This window comes from Cherax quadricarinatus, chromosome 1 (genome assembly GCF_038502225.1).
Source record: "Cherax quadricarinatus isolate ZL_2023a chromosome 1, ASM3850222v1, whole genome shotgun sequence".
Lineage (NCBI taxonomy): Eukaryota > Metazoa > Arthropoda > Malacostraca > Decapoda > Parastacidae > Cherax > Cherax quadricarinatus.
Genome location: NC_091292.1, coordinates 92,967,228 through 92,988,729, shown reverse-complemented (window position 1 = coordinate 92,988,729; position 21,502 = coordinate 92,967,228). Strand labels below are relative to the sequence as shown.

Genomic DNA, 21,502 nt, shown 5'->3' with positions numbered 1-21,502 from the left:
TTATAGCTTAAATGTGCGTGGATGTAGTGCGGATGACAAGAAACAGATGATTGCTGATGTTATGAATGAAAAGAAGTTGGATGTCCTGGCCCTAAGCGAAACAAAGCTGAAGGGGGTAGGGGAGTTTCGGTGGGGGGAAATGAATGGGATTAAATCTGGAGTATCTGAGAGAGTTAGAGCAAAGGAAGGGGTAGCAGTAATGTTGAATGATCAGTTATGGAAGGAGAAAAGAGAATATGAATGTGTAAATTCAAGAATTATGTGGATTAAAGTAAAGGTTGGATGCGAGAAGTGGGTCATAATAAGCGTGTATGCACCTGGAGAAGAGAGGAATGCAGAGGAGAGAGAGAGAGATTTTGGGAGATGTTAAGTGAATGTATAGGAGCTTTTGAACCAAGTGAGAGAGTAATTGTGGTAGGGGATCTGAATGCTAAAGTAGGAGAAACTTTTAGAGAGGGTGTGGTAGGTAAGTTTGGGGTGCCAGGTGTAAATGATAATGGGAGCCCTTTGATTGAACTTTGTATAGAAAGGGGTTTAGTTATAGGTAATACATATTTTAAGAAAAAGAGGATAAATAAATATACAAGATATGATGTAGGGCGAAATGACAGTAGTTTGTTGGATTATGTATTGGTAGATAAAAGACTGTTGAGTAGACTTCAGGATGTACATGTTTATAGAGGGGCCACAGATATATCAGATCACTTTCTAGTTGTAGCTACACTGAGAGTAAAAGGTAGATGGGATACAAGGAGAATAGAAGCATCAGGGAAGAGAGAGGTGAAGGTTTATAAACTAAAAGAGGAGGCAGTTAGGGTAAGATATAAACAGCTATTGGAGGATAGATGGGCTAATGAGAGCATAGGCAATGGGGTCGAGGAGGTATGGGGTAGGTTTAAAAATGTAGTGTTAGTGTGTTCAGCAGAAGTTTGTGGTTACAGGAAAGTGGGTGCAGGAGGGAAGAGGAGCAATTGGTGGAATGATGATGTGAAGAGAGTAGTAAGGGAGAAAAAGTTAGCATATGAGAAGTTTTTACAATGTAGAAGTGATGCAAGGTGGGAAGAGTATATGGAGAAAAAGAGAGAGGTTAAGAGAATGGTGAAGCAGTGTAAAAAGAGAGCAAATGAGAGAGTGGGTGAGATGTTATCAACAAATTTTGTTGAAAATAAGAAAAAGTTTTGGAGTGAGATTAACAAGTTAAGAAAGCCTAGAGAACAAATGGATTTGTCAGTTAAAAATAGGAGAGGAGAGTTATTAAATGGAGAGTTAGAGGTATTGGGAAGATGGAGGGAATATTTTGAGGAATTGTTAAATGTTGATGAAGATAGGGAAGCTGTGATTTCGTGTATAGGGCAAGGAGGAACAACATCTTGTAGGAGTGAGGAAGAGCCAGTTGTGAGTGTGGGGGAAGTTCGTGAGGCAGTAGGTAAAATGAAAGGGGGTAAGGCAGCCGGGATTGATGGGATAAAGATAGAAATGTTAAAAGCAGGTGGGGATGTAGTTTTGGAGTGGTTGGTGCAATTATTTAATAAATGTATGGAAGAGGGTAAGGTACCTAGGGATTGGCAGAGAGCATGCATAGTTCCTTTGTATAAAGGCAAAGGGGATAAAAGAGAGTGCAAAAATTATAGGGGGATAAGTCTGTTGAGTATACCTGGTAAAGTGTATGGTAGAGTTATTATTGAAAGAATTAAGAGTAAGACGGAGAATAGGATAGCAGATGAACAAGGAGGCTTTAGGAAAGGTAGGGGGTGTGTGGACCAGGTGTTTACAGTGAAATATATAAGTGAACAGTATTTAGATAAGGCTAAAGAGGTCTTTGTGGCATTTATGGATTTGGAAAAGGCATATGACAGGGTGGATAGGGGGGCAATGTGGCAGATGTTGCAGGTGTATGGTGTAGGAGGTAGGTTACTGAAAGCAGTGAAGAGTTTTTACGAGGATAGTGAGGCTCAAGTTAGAGTATGTAGGAAAGAGGGAAATTATTTCCCAGTAAAAGTAGGCCTTAGACAAGGATGTGTGATGTCACCATGGTTGTTTAATATATTTATAGATGGGGTTGTAAGAGAAGTAAATGCGAGGGTCTTGGCAAGAGGCGTGGAGTTAAAAGATAAAGAATCACACATAAAGTGGGAGTTGTCACAGTTGCTCTTTGCTGATGACACTGTGCTCTTGGGAGATTCTGAAGAGAAGTTGCAGAGATTGGTGGATGAATTTGGTAGGGTGTGCAAAAGAAGAAAATTGAAAGTGAATACAGGAAAGAGTAAGGTTATGAGGATAACAAAAAGATTAGGTGATGAAAGATTGGATATCAGATTGGAGGGAGAGAGTATGGAGGAGGTGAATGTATTCAGATATCTGGGAGTGGACGTGTCAGCGGATGGGTCTATGAAAGATGAGGTGAATCACAGAATTGATGAGGGGAAAAGGGTGAGTGGTGCACTTAGGAGTCTGTGGAGACAAAGAACTTTGTCCTTGGAGGCAAAGAGAGGAATGTATGAGAGTATAGTTTTACCAACGCTCTTATATGGGTGTGAAGCATGGGTGATGAATGTTGCAGCGAGGAGAAGGCTGGAGGCAGTGGAGATGTCATGTCTGAGAGCAATGTGTGGTGTGAATATAATGCAGAGAATTCGTAGTTTGGAAGTTAGGAGGAGGTGCGGGATTACCAAAACTGTTGTCCAGAGGGCTGAGGAAGGGTTGTTGAGGTGGTTCGGACATGTGGAGAGAATGGAGTGAAACAGAATAACTTCAAGAGTGTATCAGTCTGTAGTGGAAGGAAGGCGGGGTAGGGGGCAGCCTAGGAAAGGTTGGAGGGAGGGGGTAAAGGAGGTTTTGTGTGCGAGGGGCTTGGACTTCCAGCAGGCATGCGTGAGCGTGTTTGATAGGAGTGAATGGAGACAAATGGTTTTTAATACTTGACGTGCTGTTGGAGTGTGAGCAAAGTAACATTTATGAAGGGGTTCAGGGAAACCGGCAGGCCGGACTTGAGTCCTGGAGATGGGAAGTACAGTGCCTGCATTCTGAAGGAGGGGTGTTAATGTTGCAGTTTAAAAACTGTAGTGTAAAGCACCCTTCTGGCAAGACAGTGATGGAGTGAATGATGGTGAAAGTTTTTCTTTTTCGGGCCACCCTGCCTTGGTGGGAATCGGCCGGTGTGATAAAAATAAAAAAAAAAGAAAAACAAGAAAAAAAAAAAAAAAAAAAGATTTTTCAATACACTCTTGCTGATGTCATCCCACTTACAATAAAAAATCATTTTAACACACCTCAAGGAGAAGAACATTCCACAAGTGCCGAATTGATCGGCTGTAGAATGCCTCCATGTCAATAGATCCCTCATTGTTCAACTTTTTACGAAGTGCTGACAATTTTTGTTGCTCTACCTGTGAATAAATTAAGAAACATTACCTTGTATTTTCATAAACTCCCACAGAGTACAGTATAACCAAAAAATAATATGCCTATTTAACAAAGGATGCAGTCAGGGCAATCTAAATTGTGATGTCAGCATACTTCTGGCAAGACAGTGATTGAAAGAATGATGGTGAATGCATTTTTTTCTTTTGATCACCCTATCTTGGCAGAAGACAGCCACTGAATTAAAAAAAAAGTATTAGCATAATCATTATAATACGTTATAAAAAATGGTGCTGTCTGATTAAAAATCTGGGTATTACAAAAATTTAGCAATAAAAAATATCCCTCCTGTTCTCCCATCCTTCCTTCAGAGTGGAGGCACCACGCTTCCCACCTCCAGAACTCAAGAGCAGATAACCAGTTTCCCTGAATTCCCTTCCCACCTCCAGGACTCAATTCTAGCTAACCAGTTCTTCTGAATCCCTTCCTAAAAGTTACCTTGTCTACACTCCAACAGCACATCCATTAAAATCCACTAATTTCCATTCATTCCTATCTAACATGCTCAACAAGATTTCTGGATGCTTAAGCACCTAAAATTTTAAGTCTCTTGTACCCTCTCCTCCAACTGTTCCTGGAATTACCCCTCTCCCTCCTACCTTCCACCCCAGATTTGTACACCCTCTATGTCAATCTATTCTTGTCCATCCTCTCTATAGGCCCAAACCACCTCAACAACCCCTCCTCATCCTTCTAAATTATACCCTTGGTGACCTTACATCAACTCTTAATTTCAATGCTCTAAATTCTCTGCATGTTATTCACACCACACCAGGACTTTGTGGGTATTCTATATTATCCTCACATACCTCAATTCCATGTTCCAATTTGGATACCCGCTCCTGGCAAGTACTAAGTTCATTTGAAGTATGACTTTCTGAAACAAAAAAAAAATGAATGTGTGGTCAATTATTATATTCAAGGTAGAAGGGCCAAAGCCATAGGAGTGATATAGAGACTGAATGAATGGAAGGCATTCAGGCTTATTTCAAGGAACTAGAGCATAGGTCCAATTCCATAAATCAGGAGCCCTTTACCAGAATCAAGGAACCTCCTTTGAGGGGAAATATATGATCAAGAGGTATACAGTATAACAATTCTAATGATTGTTGAAAATCTGTATAGCCCACTTTAGTCTATGTCAAATGCATGAAACAATGTAAAATACTCAGTGCAGGATTTAACCTCCCACCATGGTTATAAAGGAAGCTATTTCATATACATGTACTTATATTGTAATCTTGCATATTGAGTATTATCAAAAGTTGTTAGGAATATACTGTACATGGCCAAAATTTTGACATCTGATGCATTTCTGAAGCTTCAGCTTGTCCACATCTGATATAGTTATCTTCTTTCTTTCAACACACCGGCTGCATCCCACCAAGGCGGGGTGGCCCAAATATATATATACAGGAGAAGGGGTCACTAGCCCCTTGCTCCTAGCATTTTAGTCGCCTCCTACAACATGCATGGCTTACGGAGGAAGAATTCTGTTCCACTTCCCCATGGAGGTAAGAGGAAATAAACAAGAAAAAGAACTAGCAAGAAAATAGAAGAAAACCCAGAGGGGTGTGTATATATCTGCTTGTACATGCATGTGTAGTGTGACCTAAGTGTAAGCAGAAGTAGCAAGACGCACCTGAAATCTTGCATGTGTATGAGACAGAAAAAAAGACACCAGCAATACTACCATCGTGTAAAACAATTACAGGCTTCTGTTTTACACTCACTTGGCGGGACGGTAGTACCTCCCTGGGCGGCTGCTGTCTACCAACCTACTACCTAGGGTGATGTAGTTATACTTACATTAAAACAAGGGTGCAAGAGTTAAAAACTTCCTTTTGTCCCTTTTAAGCATGCTAGTGCACAAAATCAAAATACCTAACAGTTGAGTGAAGCATTGGAAAGAAAATTTATCAGTATGACTCATTTCAGTTGGGGTTCTTATCTTATCATCTTTTTGGTCCTTTTCCCCCAGGATGCTAGGTAACGAGTGCAGCAGATGGTAAATGACTTGTTCATACCCATACCAAAATTACCAATTAAAACAATGATAAAGTCAAAGCTTATTGAAAGTATGATATGGGTAGTCTCAGAATGAAAACACAAACAAACATTTGTATGAAAAATAAAACACATCATGCCAAAAACTAATTCTAACCTACAATCTTTCTTTCAACTTACCTTCATTTCCAGTGACAACTTCAGCTTTTTTATCTTCATGTGTCCAGGGTCCTGACTCATGTGCTGTGGGCACTCTCTTTTGACCAGGGAAGGCTAGCATATCATGTGGATCCACAGTGTCTTCTGGTTCTTTATAAAGTTGATCAAGGCTATAACTCAAATCATCTTCATTCATATTTGCAGTATCATGACAAATTACCAGATATATCAGAGCTAATAAACCTAAACACTGTAGCTGTTGACGCATATTGATCTGCAAAGAAAAGTACCGTACATATAGATTTAACTTCTAAATTTTCTAAATGAAATGTTGATACACAGAATTTCCTTCCAACATTACTATCAATGACTAACATAAAAAAAACTATTTCTATAAAGTGGACTAAATTATACAATTGACATACATATGAGCAATTGACAGAAAGCCCCCTGTTATGCAGAGCACTTTTAGGCACCAATAAAATTAAATTACAGGTCCTCCATCACAAATCCGGCATTATTGGGACCTGTAGTGTGCCGGATTACTGAGTTTGCCGAATTACAGAGTGGTTAGGTTAGAATACACTTAATAAAATTAACCAACTTGACTTACACAGTTCATTGAACATCGGCAAAAATCGAACATTTCAGCTACTTTGAGCTCAATTTCAAGGTACTTTTCGTTATGAAAGCAATCAAAATCATGTCTATTTCTGTAATATATCTTCCATTCTATCAAATGAGTCCAAAAAATGAGAATACAACCATAAAACAATACGAAAATATACTGCAAAGAGGCGGCTAATGGCTGTCTTTTTTATTTTTGTTGTACGTTAAGAAGCATCTTTCCATCATACATTGTCCAAGTTTCAATGAGATAGCCCAACAAACAACCGAGAAAAAAAAATATTTACCAAAAATCATATTTGCAAAAGCCTTCGACAAGTGTGACCATGGCGTAATAGCGCACAAAATGCGTGCTAAAGGAATAACAGGAAAAGTCGGTCGATGGATCTATAATTTCCTCACTAACAGAACACAGAGAGTAGTCGTCAACAGAGTAAAGTCCGAGGCAGCTATGGTGAAAAGCTCTGTTCCACAAGGCACAGTACTCGCTCCCATCTTGTTCCTCATCCTCATATCCGACATAGACAAGGATGTCAGCCACAGCACCGTGTCTTCCTTTGCAGATGACACCCGAATCTGCATGACAGTGTCTTCCATTGCAGACACTGCAAAGCTCCAGGCGGACATCAACCAAATCTTTCAGTGGGCTGCAGAAAACAATATGAAGTTCAACGATGAGAAATTTCAATTACTCAGATATGGTAAACATGAGGAATTTAAATCTTCATCAGAGTACAAAACAAATTCTGGCCACAAAATAGAGCGAAACACCAACGTCAAAGACCTGGGAGTGATCATGTCGGAGGATCTCACCTTCAAGGACCATAACATTGTATCAATCGCATCTGCTAGAAAAATGACAGGATGGATAATGAGAACCTTCAAAACTAGGGAGGCCAAGCCCATGATGACACTCTTCAGGTCACTTGTTCTATCTAGGCTGGAATATTGCTGCACACTAACAGCACCTTTCAAGGCAGGTGAAATTGCCGACCTAGAAAATGTACAGAGAACTTTCACGGCGCGCATTCTCAGTAGTAGTAACCAGTTACCAGTAACCAGTGTACCAGTAGTTGGCTCACTACCAACCGTCTCTGCCTGAGTCACTGTCTGTATTCATATTGTGCTGACCACAGCAGTATTTAAAGACCCCCTCACATATGGGTACTGTGGGCGGCCAGTCAATGCGCCCGTTCATTTGTTCATGGACTCTGGTGCGCAAGTCAATATTATTAGGTCTAGTTTGTTTAAGGATAAGCAGTTACGACATGTCCTTCTCGTAGAACCGACATGTGTCCTCCCTTAGTGGAGTAGCTGGTTCTCACCTGCGTGTCCGAGGTCGGACTTCCCTAACCTTTTCTATCCAAGGTAGAGACTTCACTGCTTCCTTCCTTGTTGTCGACCAGATTACTTTCCCTGGTGACCTTCTACTGGGCTTAGCTTCCATGCGAGACTTACGCATTGTGCTCGACCCTTATCGATGGCATGCCCAAACTGACGACTTGATCGTTCCATTCTGGGGTTACCAGCTTGGATCCGAGATCTGCGATACTGCTGCAGAGTATGACACTCGAATTAAGTCCTTACAGGCCAGTGCATTTTCCAGTAGCGTACCCAAGCGGTCAGGCACTGATGATCCTGTCACTTCTGTCTGTGTTCCTGCAACTTCAGACTTGCAAGATAGTGTCCAGTTACCTCAAGTGTCCGAGGACGCTCTGACTACCTTGAGTGCTGAGCCTATCCCTGCAATGTCTGCTAGTTCAAGTAGTAGTTTCTCCACAGGGGACGCCTTGTCGGAAAACAATTACTTGCAACTAGTAATGCCATCTCTTGTTGATGTCACATGCCGTCTGCAGAAAGACGTTTCTGTCGCAGCTAGTGCCCTCACTAGAGTGTCTGTAGTTGTTCCTAGTGTTCCAGATGGTGATAACGTCCTAGTTGACAGTGATTCTTGCAAAGTAAAAGGTCTATTTGTTGAACCATCCTTACATGTTGTAAGAGATAGTAAGATCCATTTCTTCCTAGTCAACACTTCTGGTTACAGTGTTCGCCTCAGAGCAAATACCAATCTTGTTGACCTTGTTCACTATCCTTACCCTGTTCAGGTAGAGGATGAGTTGTCACCTGACCAGTGGGTCGGTGCTATTTCTGCCGGGGAGACCTCATCCACTTCACTGGATCAATCTGTTCCACCAGTTGAGGAGAAAGACTTAGCTCCCACTGACTTCCCAGATGAAGTCAAGCGTTTGTTGACTCTGTTGAACAAACGTCGTAAAGCCATTGCCTTACCAGGTGAGAAGATGGGTATAACGAACTTATTGTCCCATCGTATTCCACTTGAACCTGGTACTAGACCTATCTACATACCTGCGTACAGAATGCCTCATTCACAAGTTGCTGTCGCAGAAGAATTGATCAATCAAATGCTTGATGATGGAGTTATTGCACCTAGCAATTCACCTTGGAATGCACCCTTGATCCTAGTACCTAAGAAGGATGGTACTTGGCGCCCAGTGATTGACTTTAGGAAGTTAAATGCGAAAACTATTCCAGATCGCTTCCCACTTCCTGTACTGGGTGGTCTTTTACGTAACATCGGAGATAACAAAGTCTTTTCAACCCTGGATTTGTTACAAGGGTTTTGGCAAGTCCCTCTTCACGAGGACAGCCAAGAGCTAACTGCATTCTCCACTCCTACAGGTCATTATCACTTCCTCCGTATGGCGTTTGGATTACGATCTTCCCCTATCACGTTCTCAAGGCTCATGACTAATATCTTTAGAGGTCTCATAGGTAATGCACTTATGGTGTACTTAGATGACGTAATCGTCATGTCTAAAGACGTGGATACACACTTGAAAAGACTTGATGTAGTACTTGGTAAGCTTGAAGAAGCCAATTTAAAGATCAAACTGTCTAAATGTCAATTTTTCAGATCAGAAATTAAGTTTCTTGGTCATGTAGTCACTCCTAGAGGGGTTACGACTGACCAAAGTAAAGTAACTGCAATACTAAATTTTCCAACACCCAAAACTGCTGATGCCGTAAGATCCTTTGTGGGCTTAGCAGGTTTTTAAAGATCTTTCATTGCAAATTTTTCTTCCATAGCTGCTCCTCTAACTGAGTTGCTTAAGAAAGATGCTCCTTTTGTTTGGACCTTCCGTCAAGAAAGAGCATTCCAAACTCTAAAAGAAAAGCTAACATCTACTCCAATTTTGAAATTTCGAGATTTTTCTAAGCCCTTCTATCTGACAACTGATGCTAGTTCAATTGGCATAGGTGCCGTACTAGCTCAGAAGACCGATGGCAAGTACAACGCAGTTGCATTTGCTAGCCGAGTCCTTACGAAGGCTGAACGTAATTATACAGTAACTGAGCAAGAAGCTTTAGCAATAGTATGGTCTTTAAAGCACTTCCGAGACATTATTTATCAGTACTCTGTTCATGTCTTGACAGACCATGCTCCACTGATACCTTTATTCCAGAACAAACAACCTACTGGAAGGTTAGCCAGATGGACCTTGACTATCCAAGAGTTCAATCCCACCTTTGAACACTTACCTGGCAAGTCAAATGTAGTCGCAGATGCCTTATCGCGACATGTTAATATAGTAACTGCAGACCCTCCATTTAGTGCTGAAGATGTAAAGAATGCTCAACGAACAGATCCCATGTGGTCTGGTGTGATTCGATTCCTGCTCCAGGAAGATCTTATTCTGACTGTGAAGCCACCAGCACCCATCAGTGACTTTGTCATGAACCAAGAATTACTGTATCGAACAGCCGAGTTGGGTACTCCTAGCAGAAGAGTATACCAGTTAGTAATTCCACAGTCACTAGTGAATGTAGCCTTACAGCTAGTTCACGATGTACCAGGTGTTGCACACCCTGGTATGGATCGTTCAGTAAAACAAGCCAAATTGAAATACTTTTGGCCTCGTATGGCAACTGATATTTCTGAGTATGTTAAGAAATGTAGTGTCTGCATGCAACATAAAGGCAATGCTAATGGTCCTAATCCAATCCAAGTGTATCCAATTATTAGCGAACCGTGGGAAAGAGTTGCGCTAGATTTGTTAACTAATTTCCAATGTTCCCTCCAAGGCAACAAACATGTGTGTGTTATGGTAGACCATTTCACCAGATATTGTGAGTTAGTTCCTATTGCAGATAAGACTGCCGAGACAGTAGCTAAAGCGTTTAAAGAACGCATTATCTGCAAGCATACCACCCCTAAGTCCCTAGTAACAGATAATGGAGGTGAATTCTGTAATGAGATTCTTGAAAATTTGTGTACCTTGTACAAGATCTCTAAATCCACCATTGTTCCTCATCATCCTGCCAGCAATGGGTTAGCGGAACGAACCAATAAGAAAGTACTTGATGTCTTGAGAGCCACTATCAATCCCAACAGTGAAACTTGGGATGAAGTTATACCTGATGTGCAGTGTGCTATAAATTCTGCTTACAATGTTTCTATAGGTGACACTCCACATTATGCATTGTACGGTGTAGATAAACGTTTGCCTTATGAGTTGTTATATTCTAATCCGAAACCAAATTACAACCCTGATGATTTCATAGCAACTCGTACCAGCTTAGCTCAAAGTGTTTTTAGAAGAATTCGTGAAACACTTCATAAATCAACAGCAGAATTTACAAGAGTCGCAAACACTCGAGCAAAGCCATCCAAAATCAAAGTAGGTTCGAGAGTTATGCTGATTAACTTTAACAAAACGTCTGCAATGCCAAAGCTTGATCAAAAGTTTGTTGGTCCTTATCGAGTAGTTGAACATATCACTGGTAATAAGTATAAGGTTAGAGAGATTAGTACTGGTCAGTATAAAGAATCGCATTTAGATCATATGAAGTTAGTATGTGATGATAATGATGTTCCAACCCAGACTAATGTGACAGACTCTAACAATCCTCCTGATCCTGTACTCTCTTCCTCTGATACTCAGTCAGACGATCAACCTGAATGTCGTTATTCCCTACGTACACGACAGGTATTGAGAAATCCTCAAGTATCATTTGTTACTTCCAATTCAGATTTGCCTCAAATACAGCATGAGTTAGCCAATGCTACAGAGTTTGATCCTCCCAGAGATGACACTCATTCTACATATGTCAATCTCACCCTAGCAGAGTTCTCAGTAGTAGTAACCAGTTACCAGTAACCAGTGTACCAGTAGTTGACTCACTACCAACCGTCTCTGCCTGAGTCACTGTCTGTATTCATATTGTGCTGACCACAGCAGTATTCAAAGACCCCCTCACATATGGGTACTGTGGGCAGCCAGCCAGTATATGAGAGTGAGCAAGAGAGATAGGCAGGCTGTTTGGGCGCTCCCCACATTATCTGTAATTATACGTACTACCAGCCTACGTGAGTATTACTTTACCCTATCCACGTATCGAACTCCCACATGATAGCATAACGGAGATAAAACACCTCAATTATTGGGAGCGCTTGAGGTTCCTAAACCTGTATTCCCTGGAACGCAGGAGGGAGAGATACATGATTATATACACCTGGAAAATCCTAGAGGGACTAGTACCGAACTTGCACACGAAAATCACTCACTACGAAAGCAAAAGACTTGGCAGACGATGCACCATCCCCCCAATGAAAAGCAGGGATGTCACTAGCACGTTAAGAGACCATACAATAAGTGTCAGGGGCCCGAGACTGTTCAACTGCCTCCCAGCACACATAAGGGGGATTACCAACAGACCCCTGGCAGTCTTCAAGCTGGCACTGGACAGGCACCTAAAGTCAGTTCCGGATCAGCCGGGCTGTGGCTCGTACGTTGGTTTGCGTGCAGCCAGCAGCAACAGCCTGGTTGATCAGGCTCTGATCCACCAGGAGGCCTGGTCACAGACCGGGCCGCGGGGGCGTTGACCCCCGGAACTCTCTCCAGGTAAACTCCAGGTATGGCAAGCCCAAGCCAGGTACTGGAAATAAGTCACTTTGTCTGACTTTTCTGGGTTATCCTAGGTTCTCTATACATACACTGCTATGTATGATAATCTATGTAACTGTATTTGTGTATACCTGAATAAACTTATTTACTTCTAGTCTGTCAGCTGAGTACAAGAAACCGCCCATTCACTTATTTCAACTACCCAATAAAGTGGTCAGAAATTGGCAATTTGGCCGATTTCACACAAATTTCAACAGATGCCAATTTTAAAATAGGGTCCAGAATAAACAATGCATTATTATTATTATAATCAAGGGGGAAGCGCTAAACCCGGAGGATTATACAGCGCCTGGGGGGGGGATGTGGAAGGCATTCAGGCTTAATTCGGGGAACCGGAGCACAGATCCAATTCCCTAAATCAAGAGCCCCTCACCAACATCAAGGAACCTTCCTTGAGGGGAATAAACAATGCAGACATTCCTAGCTAAAGCTCCCGCTTCACACACGGAGGGCCCGGGTTCGATTCCCGGCGGGTGGAAACATTTCGACACGTTTCCTTACACCTATTGTCCTGTTCACCTAGCAGCAAATAGGTACCTGGGTGTTAGTCGACTGGTGTGGGTCGCATCCTGGGGGACAAGATTAAGGACCCCAATGGAAATAAGTTAGACAGTCCTCGATGACGCACTGACTTTCTTGGGTTATCATGGGTGGCTAACCCTCCGGGATTAAAAATCCGAACGAAATCTTATCTTATCTTAGCACTAAAACAATGTGTTCTCTGTTAATTAGTCACGGCTACAAGCCCCTCTATTACTCTTGCTTACCATTTGGAATTTTTATTCACAAAAAAATAGAAGATTTACTGTTATGCAGACTACTGAATTATTTTAATAATTGTATAAATATTGTCAATCCATGCTTGACGCCGTACTGGAATTTAGACTGGCAGGCGGACAGGTATTTGACGGTGACGTCATTTGTTTACTCTTGAGCTTCGCTAAAGAATAGAACATTTTCGCTACTGTGAGCGCAATTTCAAGGTACTTTTCGTCATGAAAGCAATCAAAATCATGTCTATTTCTGTAATAAATTTTTCATTCTATCAAATGAGACCGAAAAAATGAGAAAATAACCATAACAACCATACAAAAATATACAGCTAAGCGGCCGCTAATGGCTGAGAAGTGGACTCGGCTATTTATGGTCTGATTTCTTTCATTTTTGGTGTACGTGAAGAAGTATCTTTCCATCATACATTGCCCAAGTTTGAATAAGATAACCCAACAAACAACTGAGAAAATAATATAATAATAATAGTATTAAAATCTTTATTTACTACACGTACATGTACAAGGTATACAGGCCTAGCTGACATCAGTGACATACTACTGTATAGAAAGGCACTTGTTATGCTGAGCATTGGAAAATAAGGAATATCCACTAGGGATTTTTTATTGACCTAAGAAAAGCTTTTGACACAGTAGACCACGGCATCCTATTCCACAAACTTGACCATTACGGTATAAGAGGCCATGCGCTTGCTTATTTCAAATCTTACCTTACTAATAGGTATCAGTACGTCACCATTAAAGACACAGCATCAACAACACGCCACTTGATACTGGAGTTCCGCAGGGAAGTGTCCTTGGTCCCCTGCTCTTCCTCATATACATCAATGATCTTCCAAACGTATCCCAACACCTGAAACCCATTCTCTTTGCTGACGACGCTGTATAGTCCTGGTGGCTTAGCGCTTCTTTTTTGATTATAATAATAATAATAATTTGCTGACGACACGACTTATGTCATCTCTCACCCTAACCTTGCCACCCTCAACACCATTGTTAACGAGGAGCTGATCAAAATATCGACTTGGATGACAGCCAATAAACTTACGCTTAACACTGACAAAACCGACTATATTATGTTTGGTAGCAGAGCAGGAGATGCACAAATTAACATTAAGATCGACAACACTCTGATTACCAGACATAATGAGGGCAAATTCCTAGGCCTATACCTTGACAACAACCTGAATTTCAGCACCCATATCCAACACATAACCAAAAAAGTATCCCAAACGGTTGGGATCCTCTCCAAGATACGATACTACGTGCCGCAAAATGCCCTTCTCACAATATACCACTCACTTATTTATCCATACCTCACCTATGCTATTTGTGCTTGGGGATCAACTGCGGCAACACACCTAAAGCCAATAATAACCCAACAAAAAGCTGCAATAAGAATAATCACTAAATCCCATCCCTGGCAACACCCCCCCCCCCACTCTTCATAGATCTAAACTTACTCCCTGTTCAGTACATCCACACTTACTACTGTGCAATCTACATCTTTTTTTTATATTTTATTGAAAACTTACATGGTACCAAAATATAGACATAAAAACTGTTTTTGTCAAAAGACAAGAAAACAAAACTTACACAATTTATAATCTCACCACAAAATATACCTAATCCATTGAACTAAACCCTTACACTATAGTATCTCTCTCTCAATCCCTTTCAATGTGCAGGATGATAAACCCTTGCAGCCACATAATAGTGGTAACCCCCCCCCCTTTTCATGTACTTAGCCTGAAACAATGTACATTTATACACATGACCTGACAAAAGTGTATAACCTAAATCAAAAAGAATCATGTTATTTTTTTGACAGTTAGTACATACAAACTAACAGATCTTAGCATTTACTAACTTACATTTTATAAAAGTTATAAATAACTAAAAACTAACAAACAACTAACAAAATATGAAAAATTGTTCAAATAAATGGACCAACAATAACTTTTACACAATACAAAAACGTCAAAAACATCTTATGCTAAATATAAAAGTTTTATACAATGTTAGATTCAGTACTAAGTCTAGTATATACACTTCATGCAAACTTATAGATGTATTATGCCTTTAAATCTAAAGCCATTTAAACAATGTTCCAGAGCAATATCAGACTTACTCTGTCATGCACTAAGTTACACAATATAACTTATGGCTCCTAATAAAACATGAACCGGGCAGTACTACCTCAATCATGAACAAAACCAACCTGGCAAAAGACACTTCAGAAAGCCACCCCCTGCCATCCCCTGACCCCATGCTATCTGTATTAAAAAAAAAACACAAACTCACGTTCCCTTCCATGCTCACGTTCGTACCTGACGTCGAAAGTCATAAAACCCCTGTCTCAACCAAATGTCACCAGTTCACCCCCCCCTACGCCCCCCCCCTTTCCTAACGACTTTACACCCATATGCTCCACTACCACACACTTTTATTCCACCTTCCATTCTCCACTAATCTCAAAAAAGAACAAAAATGCCAGTTTAGGGAGAACCAGCCCAATCCAGCTCTAAACTACACCCAACCCTAACATTACACCTACCGATAGATTACGATAACCCAAGGGAAAACTATTTACCCACAACCTCCCATATAGTAGCCTATTTCTGCATACTGTACGATACACACTCGCCGCAAGCGCCCGCACCCTATATTCACCCCCCACCTCCCGCATGCACCAAGACACATACAAAAAATCTGCCACTATATACATCACTGCCCTCCGAATGTCCTTGGAAACCCCTCCCACATCGAAATGCAAAGCCCTCAAAGTCGAAATGTTTCTTGCCCCTCCTGCCACTATACCCAGAACTCTCGCTAACCAAGCCCTTACAAAACCCAAGGTTTCACAAAAATATATGGCATGAAAAGCCGTCTCCTCTTCCTCACAATGCAAACAAGTGCCAGCACCTACATAACCCATTCTATATAACACTGACCTTGTAGCTAGAATTCCCATAAAGAATCTATAAACCACTTCACGAACCCTTGGCTTTAATCTGATCTTCCGAAAGTCTTCCCAAATGCCCCTCCAATCATACATTGGGTATGTAGCTACTCCCTGTATCACTGTATCCTGCCTACCTATCCTCCCAAGCCTACTTACCCTTACTTTTTTTGCTTCCCTTACTGCCAACAAATTTCGCACCATATCTTCACACTCCAGTAGTTCCTTTCCCTTCCACCATTTTCGCACATCCTTCATGACCTCTCCCACCCTTCTACCCCTCTCCCCTCCCACCCTCAAGTATCGCTGCTTCACATACACTGCCTTCACTCGTGTGTCCAAAGGTATAAGACCCAGCCCACCCTGCCGCACGCCCATCGTCACCACCTCCTTCCGTAGCCATGGCTTCCCATAACCCCACACATACCTCAAAACCACCCTCTCCAGTTCCTGAATATCACACGACCTCAGGGGATATATTTCTGCCACGCCCCACACTTTACTGTACACAAGTGTATTTACTACCACCACCCTCTGCTGCAATGTTATATCCCCAGCCCTCCACCCGCGCATCCTACCCATCGCTCTACTCACTACTTCTTTGGAATTTATTCTCTGTGCCTCCCCAGCGTCCGCCATATACACAACCCCACATATCTTAATTCTATCCACTACGTTCCACCCATACTGTTCCCCCAAACCCCCCCCCACCCACGTGCCTACTTCTAATAACTTTGACTTTGCTCCATTAACCCTCATCCCTGTCGCCCCACCAAAAATCTCTATTATACGCCCCACATTCCCCAATCCTATTTCCCCTCCAACCAAAACTGTGGTGTCATCCACATACCCCACAATACCACATCTCCCAGGACCCACCTCTCCCTGTTCCCACACTCCTTCCTCTATAAGCCTATAAAAAGGGTCCTGCATGCATGCAAAGAGGATTTGAGACAAGGGGCAACCCTGTCGCAAACCCATTCCCATCTGCACTGGCAACCCTAACTTCCCATTAACCTGAACCCTGACCGTTGCAGGCGTATACAAAGTAGTCGCCCAGCGCACCATCTCATCACCAAAACCCTGTTTTTTCAAAATACACCACAACATATGTCTATCTACACTGTCATAAGCCTGCATCCAATCAATCCCCAAGATCCCCCCCCGTTGTCTACCCTCCACAAAATCCTTAATTCTTCCATGCCCCTCACGCATACTTCGACCTGGAATTCCACACTGTCCTCTATGTAGGACTCGGTCAAGCACCTTTTTCATACGGTTACCTAAAACCTTCGCAAAAACTTTATAATCTGCACACATGAGGGAGATCGCCCTAAAAGCACCCAAGGTCTTCCCCCCCCCTCCCTTATAGACCAAAACTACTACCCCCGTGCCCTGCGATTCCCCCAACACTCCTCTTTCCTTCATACAGTTAAACAACCGGACCAGACATCCCTTCATACAATCCCAATGTGTAATATAGAAATCATTAGGAATTCCATCAATGCCCGGCGCTTTTCCCCTACTCAAGCCCATTATCGCCTCCTCCACCTCCTCCTCACTGATCCTACCCTCTATTACCGCCCTCTCCTCCTCCCCTAAAAAACCTCGAATTCCTTCTCCCAGAATCTCTCCCTCCCTCTCTCCACCCTCCCTCTGCTTAAAATTCTCCCTAAACCAATAATCAGCATAATTGCTCATTCCATCGGTGGTACTAAGTACCTGCCCCACCCTATATCCCCCCACCCCTTTACACACCTCTAATCCCATAATCGTGGTCATCTGTTGCCTATTCCTAAATCTCCTCAAAACACATCCTGACGGTTTGTCACCCCATAGAACCTCCTCTAAACCTTCCCTCACACGTATCGCATCAAAACGAGAGTTTTGTATATCCCTCAATCTTCCCCTTAAAACCTCTATTTCTCCATGTCTAGCCCCCCCTCCCCCTTCATAACAAACATTTAGCTGCCCCTCTAAATATTTCTGTAAACCATACCTCCACCTCGCCTCATCCCTTCCTCTATGCTGGTAATAGTCCCTAATCTGCAATTTAGCGTGCTTCTCCCACCATTCCAAAACATCCTCCTCTTCGTTGCGAGCCTCCCATAGTTGCTTCCACCATTCCCTAAAAAACAACCCCTCCTCCTCTCCCTGGAGTAGCCTCACATTCATTTTCCAATAACCCACATACCTACGAACCATCCCTTCCCATGCCATCTCTGCCAAAACGGCACGATGGTCCGAAAAACCTAAATCTATCGTCATTACACGTTCTACTGTTATATCTCGAGTTATATATATACGATCCAACCTGGCAGCATAACCCCTCCGCAGAAACGTGTGCTCTACTTTCCACCCATCGCCCCTGACTATGTCATAAACCCCTGCATCCCTCAACAAATCCCTCAATACCCCAAGCACACACCCTGCCCCTCTCGGTTCCACATCCTTATTCCTGATTACACAATTCCAATCCCCACCTATTATAGAAACCATTGGTAAACCCCGCATGTAGAAAAGCAAAACCTCCCTTACAAAATTCACCTTAACCCGTATGTTACTATCTGCCGGCATATATATCCCCAGAAAACATACTCTAATCTCGCCCCATATCCCTTCCACCCTCACCACCCTCCCCTCCCCTCCCTCTTCCCACTTGAGCATGTGGAATGGGCTGGACTCCCTCACTGCCACTGCCACCCCACCCTTTAATTTCCCTGAACTACCAACATACATCCTAAAACCGTTCAGCCTCAACTCTCTGCCATACTTGAAATTGTGTTCTTGAATAAAACACACATCAATATTAAAACGCCGCAAAACATCCTCCAACCATACTCGTTTACCGTCAGCTCTAAGGCCATTCACGTTTATCGTTAGACACTTAAAGATTCAGAAAGGGTGGCTTTCCTCTATGTCTCTGTGTCCTGTCTGTTCCACTTTTTGCTGCTTCTGTCTTTTCTCGTACACTCTTTCCCGCCTGTACCCCCTCCCCCCCCCTGTGCACTACTCCGCCCTTTCTTAATCACTCCCGCCCACGTCTTCGTCCCTGTACGCTGAGCTGGTGTTATAACCTCCTCATCCGACGAGCCTCCCGCCCTCTTTCTAGATTTGCCCTCAATTTCCATATCAGTATTTCCATTGCCCTTGTGCACCTCAGCTTCCACCTGTATCAACTGCAACATGCCAGGCTCTGACCCCAGAGGCTCTGGAATCTGCTCAATCAAGTCCTTCTCAACCGTCAGAATGCTCCTGTCTGTAGCTGGGTTCTCCTCCGCAGGCACGTCCAGGAAAGACTTAATCATCTCCTGTAGGGGCGTAGATAACTCCTGTGGAGCACCGGTCTCTCCCACCCCCACAGGCTGCTGCTCAACTCCCGGGCCCGCTTGCGGGGGAATATCCGAAGCCACTGGTAGTGTCACACAATTCTCCAACACGCCCTCCACTTCGTCCGCCCAATTACCTTTGCCTGCCACACTCAAATTCTTCGGTAAAGGTTCCGCCTGAGACTCCGTGGCTACTTGCCGCTCCCAAGGCCGCGGCGCTGCTGCTCTACCACATCCGGCCGCCATGTGGTCAAAAGCGCCGCACAGGCGACACGTCTTTCGTTGTCCCGCGTAGGTCACGTACAGCTGTGTCCTAAAATCCTCCAGGACAACATACGATGGAATAGGTCTTCTTAAAGACATCTTGACGGTGTAAGATCCAGCCGGCAACCCTTCATAGATCCCCTCCGTCCATCGAACTAAAGTAATGTCATGCACCTCACCATATCTTTGAAATGTCTCTCTGATATCTACATCGTCTGCCTCGAAAGGAACGTTGCGGATCCTCACCCAGGTGTAGTACTTTGAGGCATCCCGCAGGCGTACCTCCAGACCAGATGATACGATGATGTTCTTCTCCTGGTACTGAGTCACCGTCCTTTCATATGCCTCCACTGTGCAGAACTTTATGAAGATTCGTGATGATCCATTCAGTGCTATTCCGTGTAAGTCTTCAACATCAATGCCAAACGTGTCCCGTATAATCGTTGGTAATAAAACAGGGGCATTCGTGGGGTATATTGCCCCTTTAACAAGGTCAACACACACGGTGTTGCTCCTCCTGCGGTAGCTGGCAGCCATCTTGGTGAAAACAGGAAGTTGCGCACCAGAGAAAGCAAGAGCTGTTTGCGCAGTGCGTCCACTCAGCCCGAAAGCGAAGAGGACAATGACAATCTACATCTACAGGACCTTAAACTCCTTGACCTAAAATGCTTTCTTGATAGTTGTGACAGAACCCACAGGCATAACACCAGACACAAACATCTCTACGACATTCCCCGTGTCCGACTAAACCTTTACAAAAATTCAATGTATGTCAAAGGCCCTAACATCTGGAACACCCTACCTGAGAACTCTAGAACTGCAGACACATTCATCACCTTTAAAACTACCATTAGAAAACATCTTATCTCCCTGATACACCCCATCAACTAACTCCACGAATACCACCTAGTGGTTCACACTTACACTCACTCACCCATTTGACCATAAACAGAAATATTAATCTCAATCTTAAAATAATGAATCCTATGATACTCCAATACTGAAACTATGTACTGTGCCAAAACAAAAGCATTCACATTGCTAGACTCACAAACTAGTATTTAGTCACTTAGCCATAATACTAACTTGCCTCATAATTTGTAATATTTTAAAATAAAGAATTAAACTAAGTCTGCCCGAAATGCCTAGCCATGCTAGGCGTTCTAGTGGTACACTCTGTAATCATTATTTAACTACATGTAAACCACACAATAACCAAATTCTGTAAATTCAACATTGTAATCCTTATAGAGAATAAACTTTGAATTTGAATTTGAATATTTCAAGAAAATTAGGTCAGTGTCCCAGGATAACACCCACACCAGTTGACTAACACCCAGGTACCCATTTACTGATGGGTAAACATCGACAACAGGTGTAAAGAAACACACCTAATGTTTTTACCCTGGCTGGGAATCGAATATTTACCAAAAATCGTACATGGCTAACCCAAGCCAGGTACTAAAAATAAGCCACCTTGACTTTTTTGGGGTTATCCTAGGTTCTCTACACATATGCTGCTATGTGTGATAATCTATAGAGAAAATAACTTTTTTATTTCATGTTTATGGTGGAGAACGAGTGTATATCATAGTTAGCCCTGTGCTATACTCCGTTTTCTCTAATATAAGCCCCCAAGACAAGGATTAGAGAATGGTTTTTGTTTACTATATCCTCTTCATAACTGTCGAACTGCTCGGTGTTATGCCAAATATTCATTCTGGAGTATTTAACATGTTTTATGTTATTTATATTGTTTCTTATGTCATATTAGATCAATTGTGATAGGCAAATAAGCTGTAGTGTTGATATTAGCGTAATAATAAAGCATATTCTGCTTCATGAGACGGAGCTCATGCTAACCGACAGTGGCTTCAAAGCCACCTTATCTTTAATGGATAATGTACTGTGTAGGTGCTTTACATAATGAGAAGCATTTCTTTTATTCATTGGAAC

General features: G+C 42.5%; 1 protein-coding gene across 10 annotated transcripts in view; it reads right to left on the bottom strand.

Moving 5' to 3' along the window:
- Nucleotides 1-21,502, bottom strand: part of LOC128689890 (chloride channel CLIC-like protein 1) — a 73,802-nt gene that overhangs the window by 47,660 nt on the left and 4,640 nt on the right. For 7 of the 10 annotated variants that reach the window (XM_070084194.1, XM_070084221.1, XM_070084206.1 and 4 more), the window contains 3 exons: nucleotides 5,608-5,860; nucleotides 4,230-4,297; nucleotides 3,270-3,386 (listed from right to left, as the gene is read on the bottom strand). In XM_070084194.1, coding sequence (XP_069940295.1) covers nucleotides 3,270-3,386; nucleotides 4,230-4,297; nucleotides 5,608-5,860 — 438 coding nt within the window. Of the gene's footprint in view, nucleotides 1-3,269; nucleotides 3,387-4,229; nucleotides 4,298-5,607; nucleotides 5,861-12,737; nucleotides 12,855-12,967; nucleotides 13,109-13,701; nucleotides 13,862-21,502 lie in introns of those variants that run through there. The other 3 variants (XM_070084200.1, XM_070084197.1, XM_070084231.1) reach the window with 3 other exon arrangements.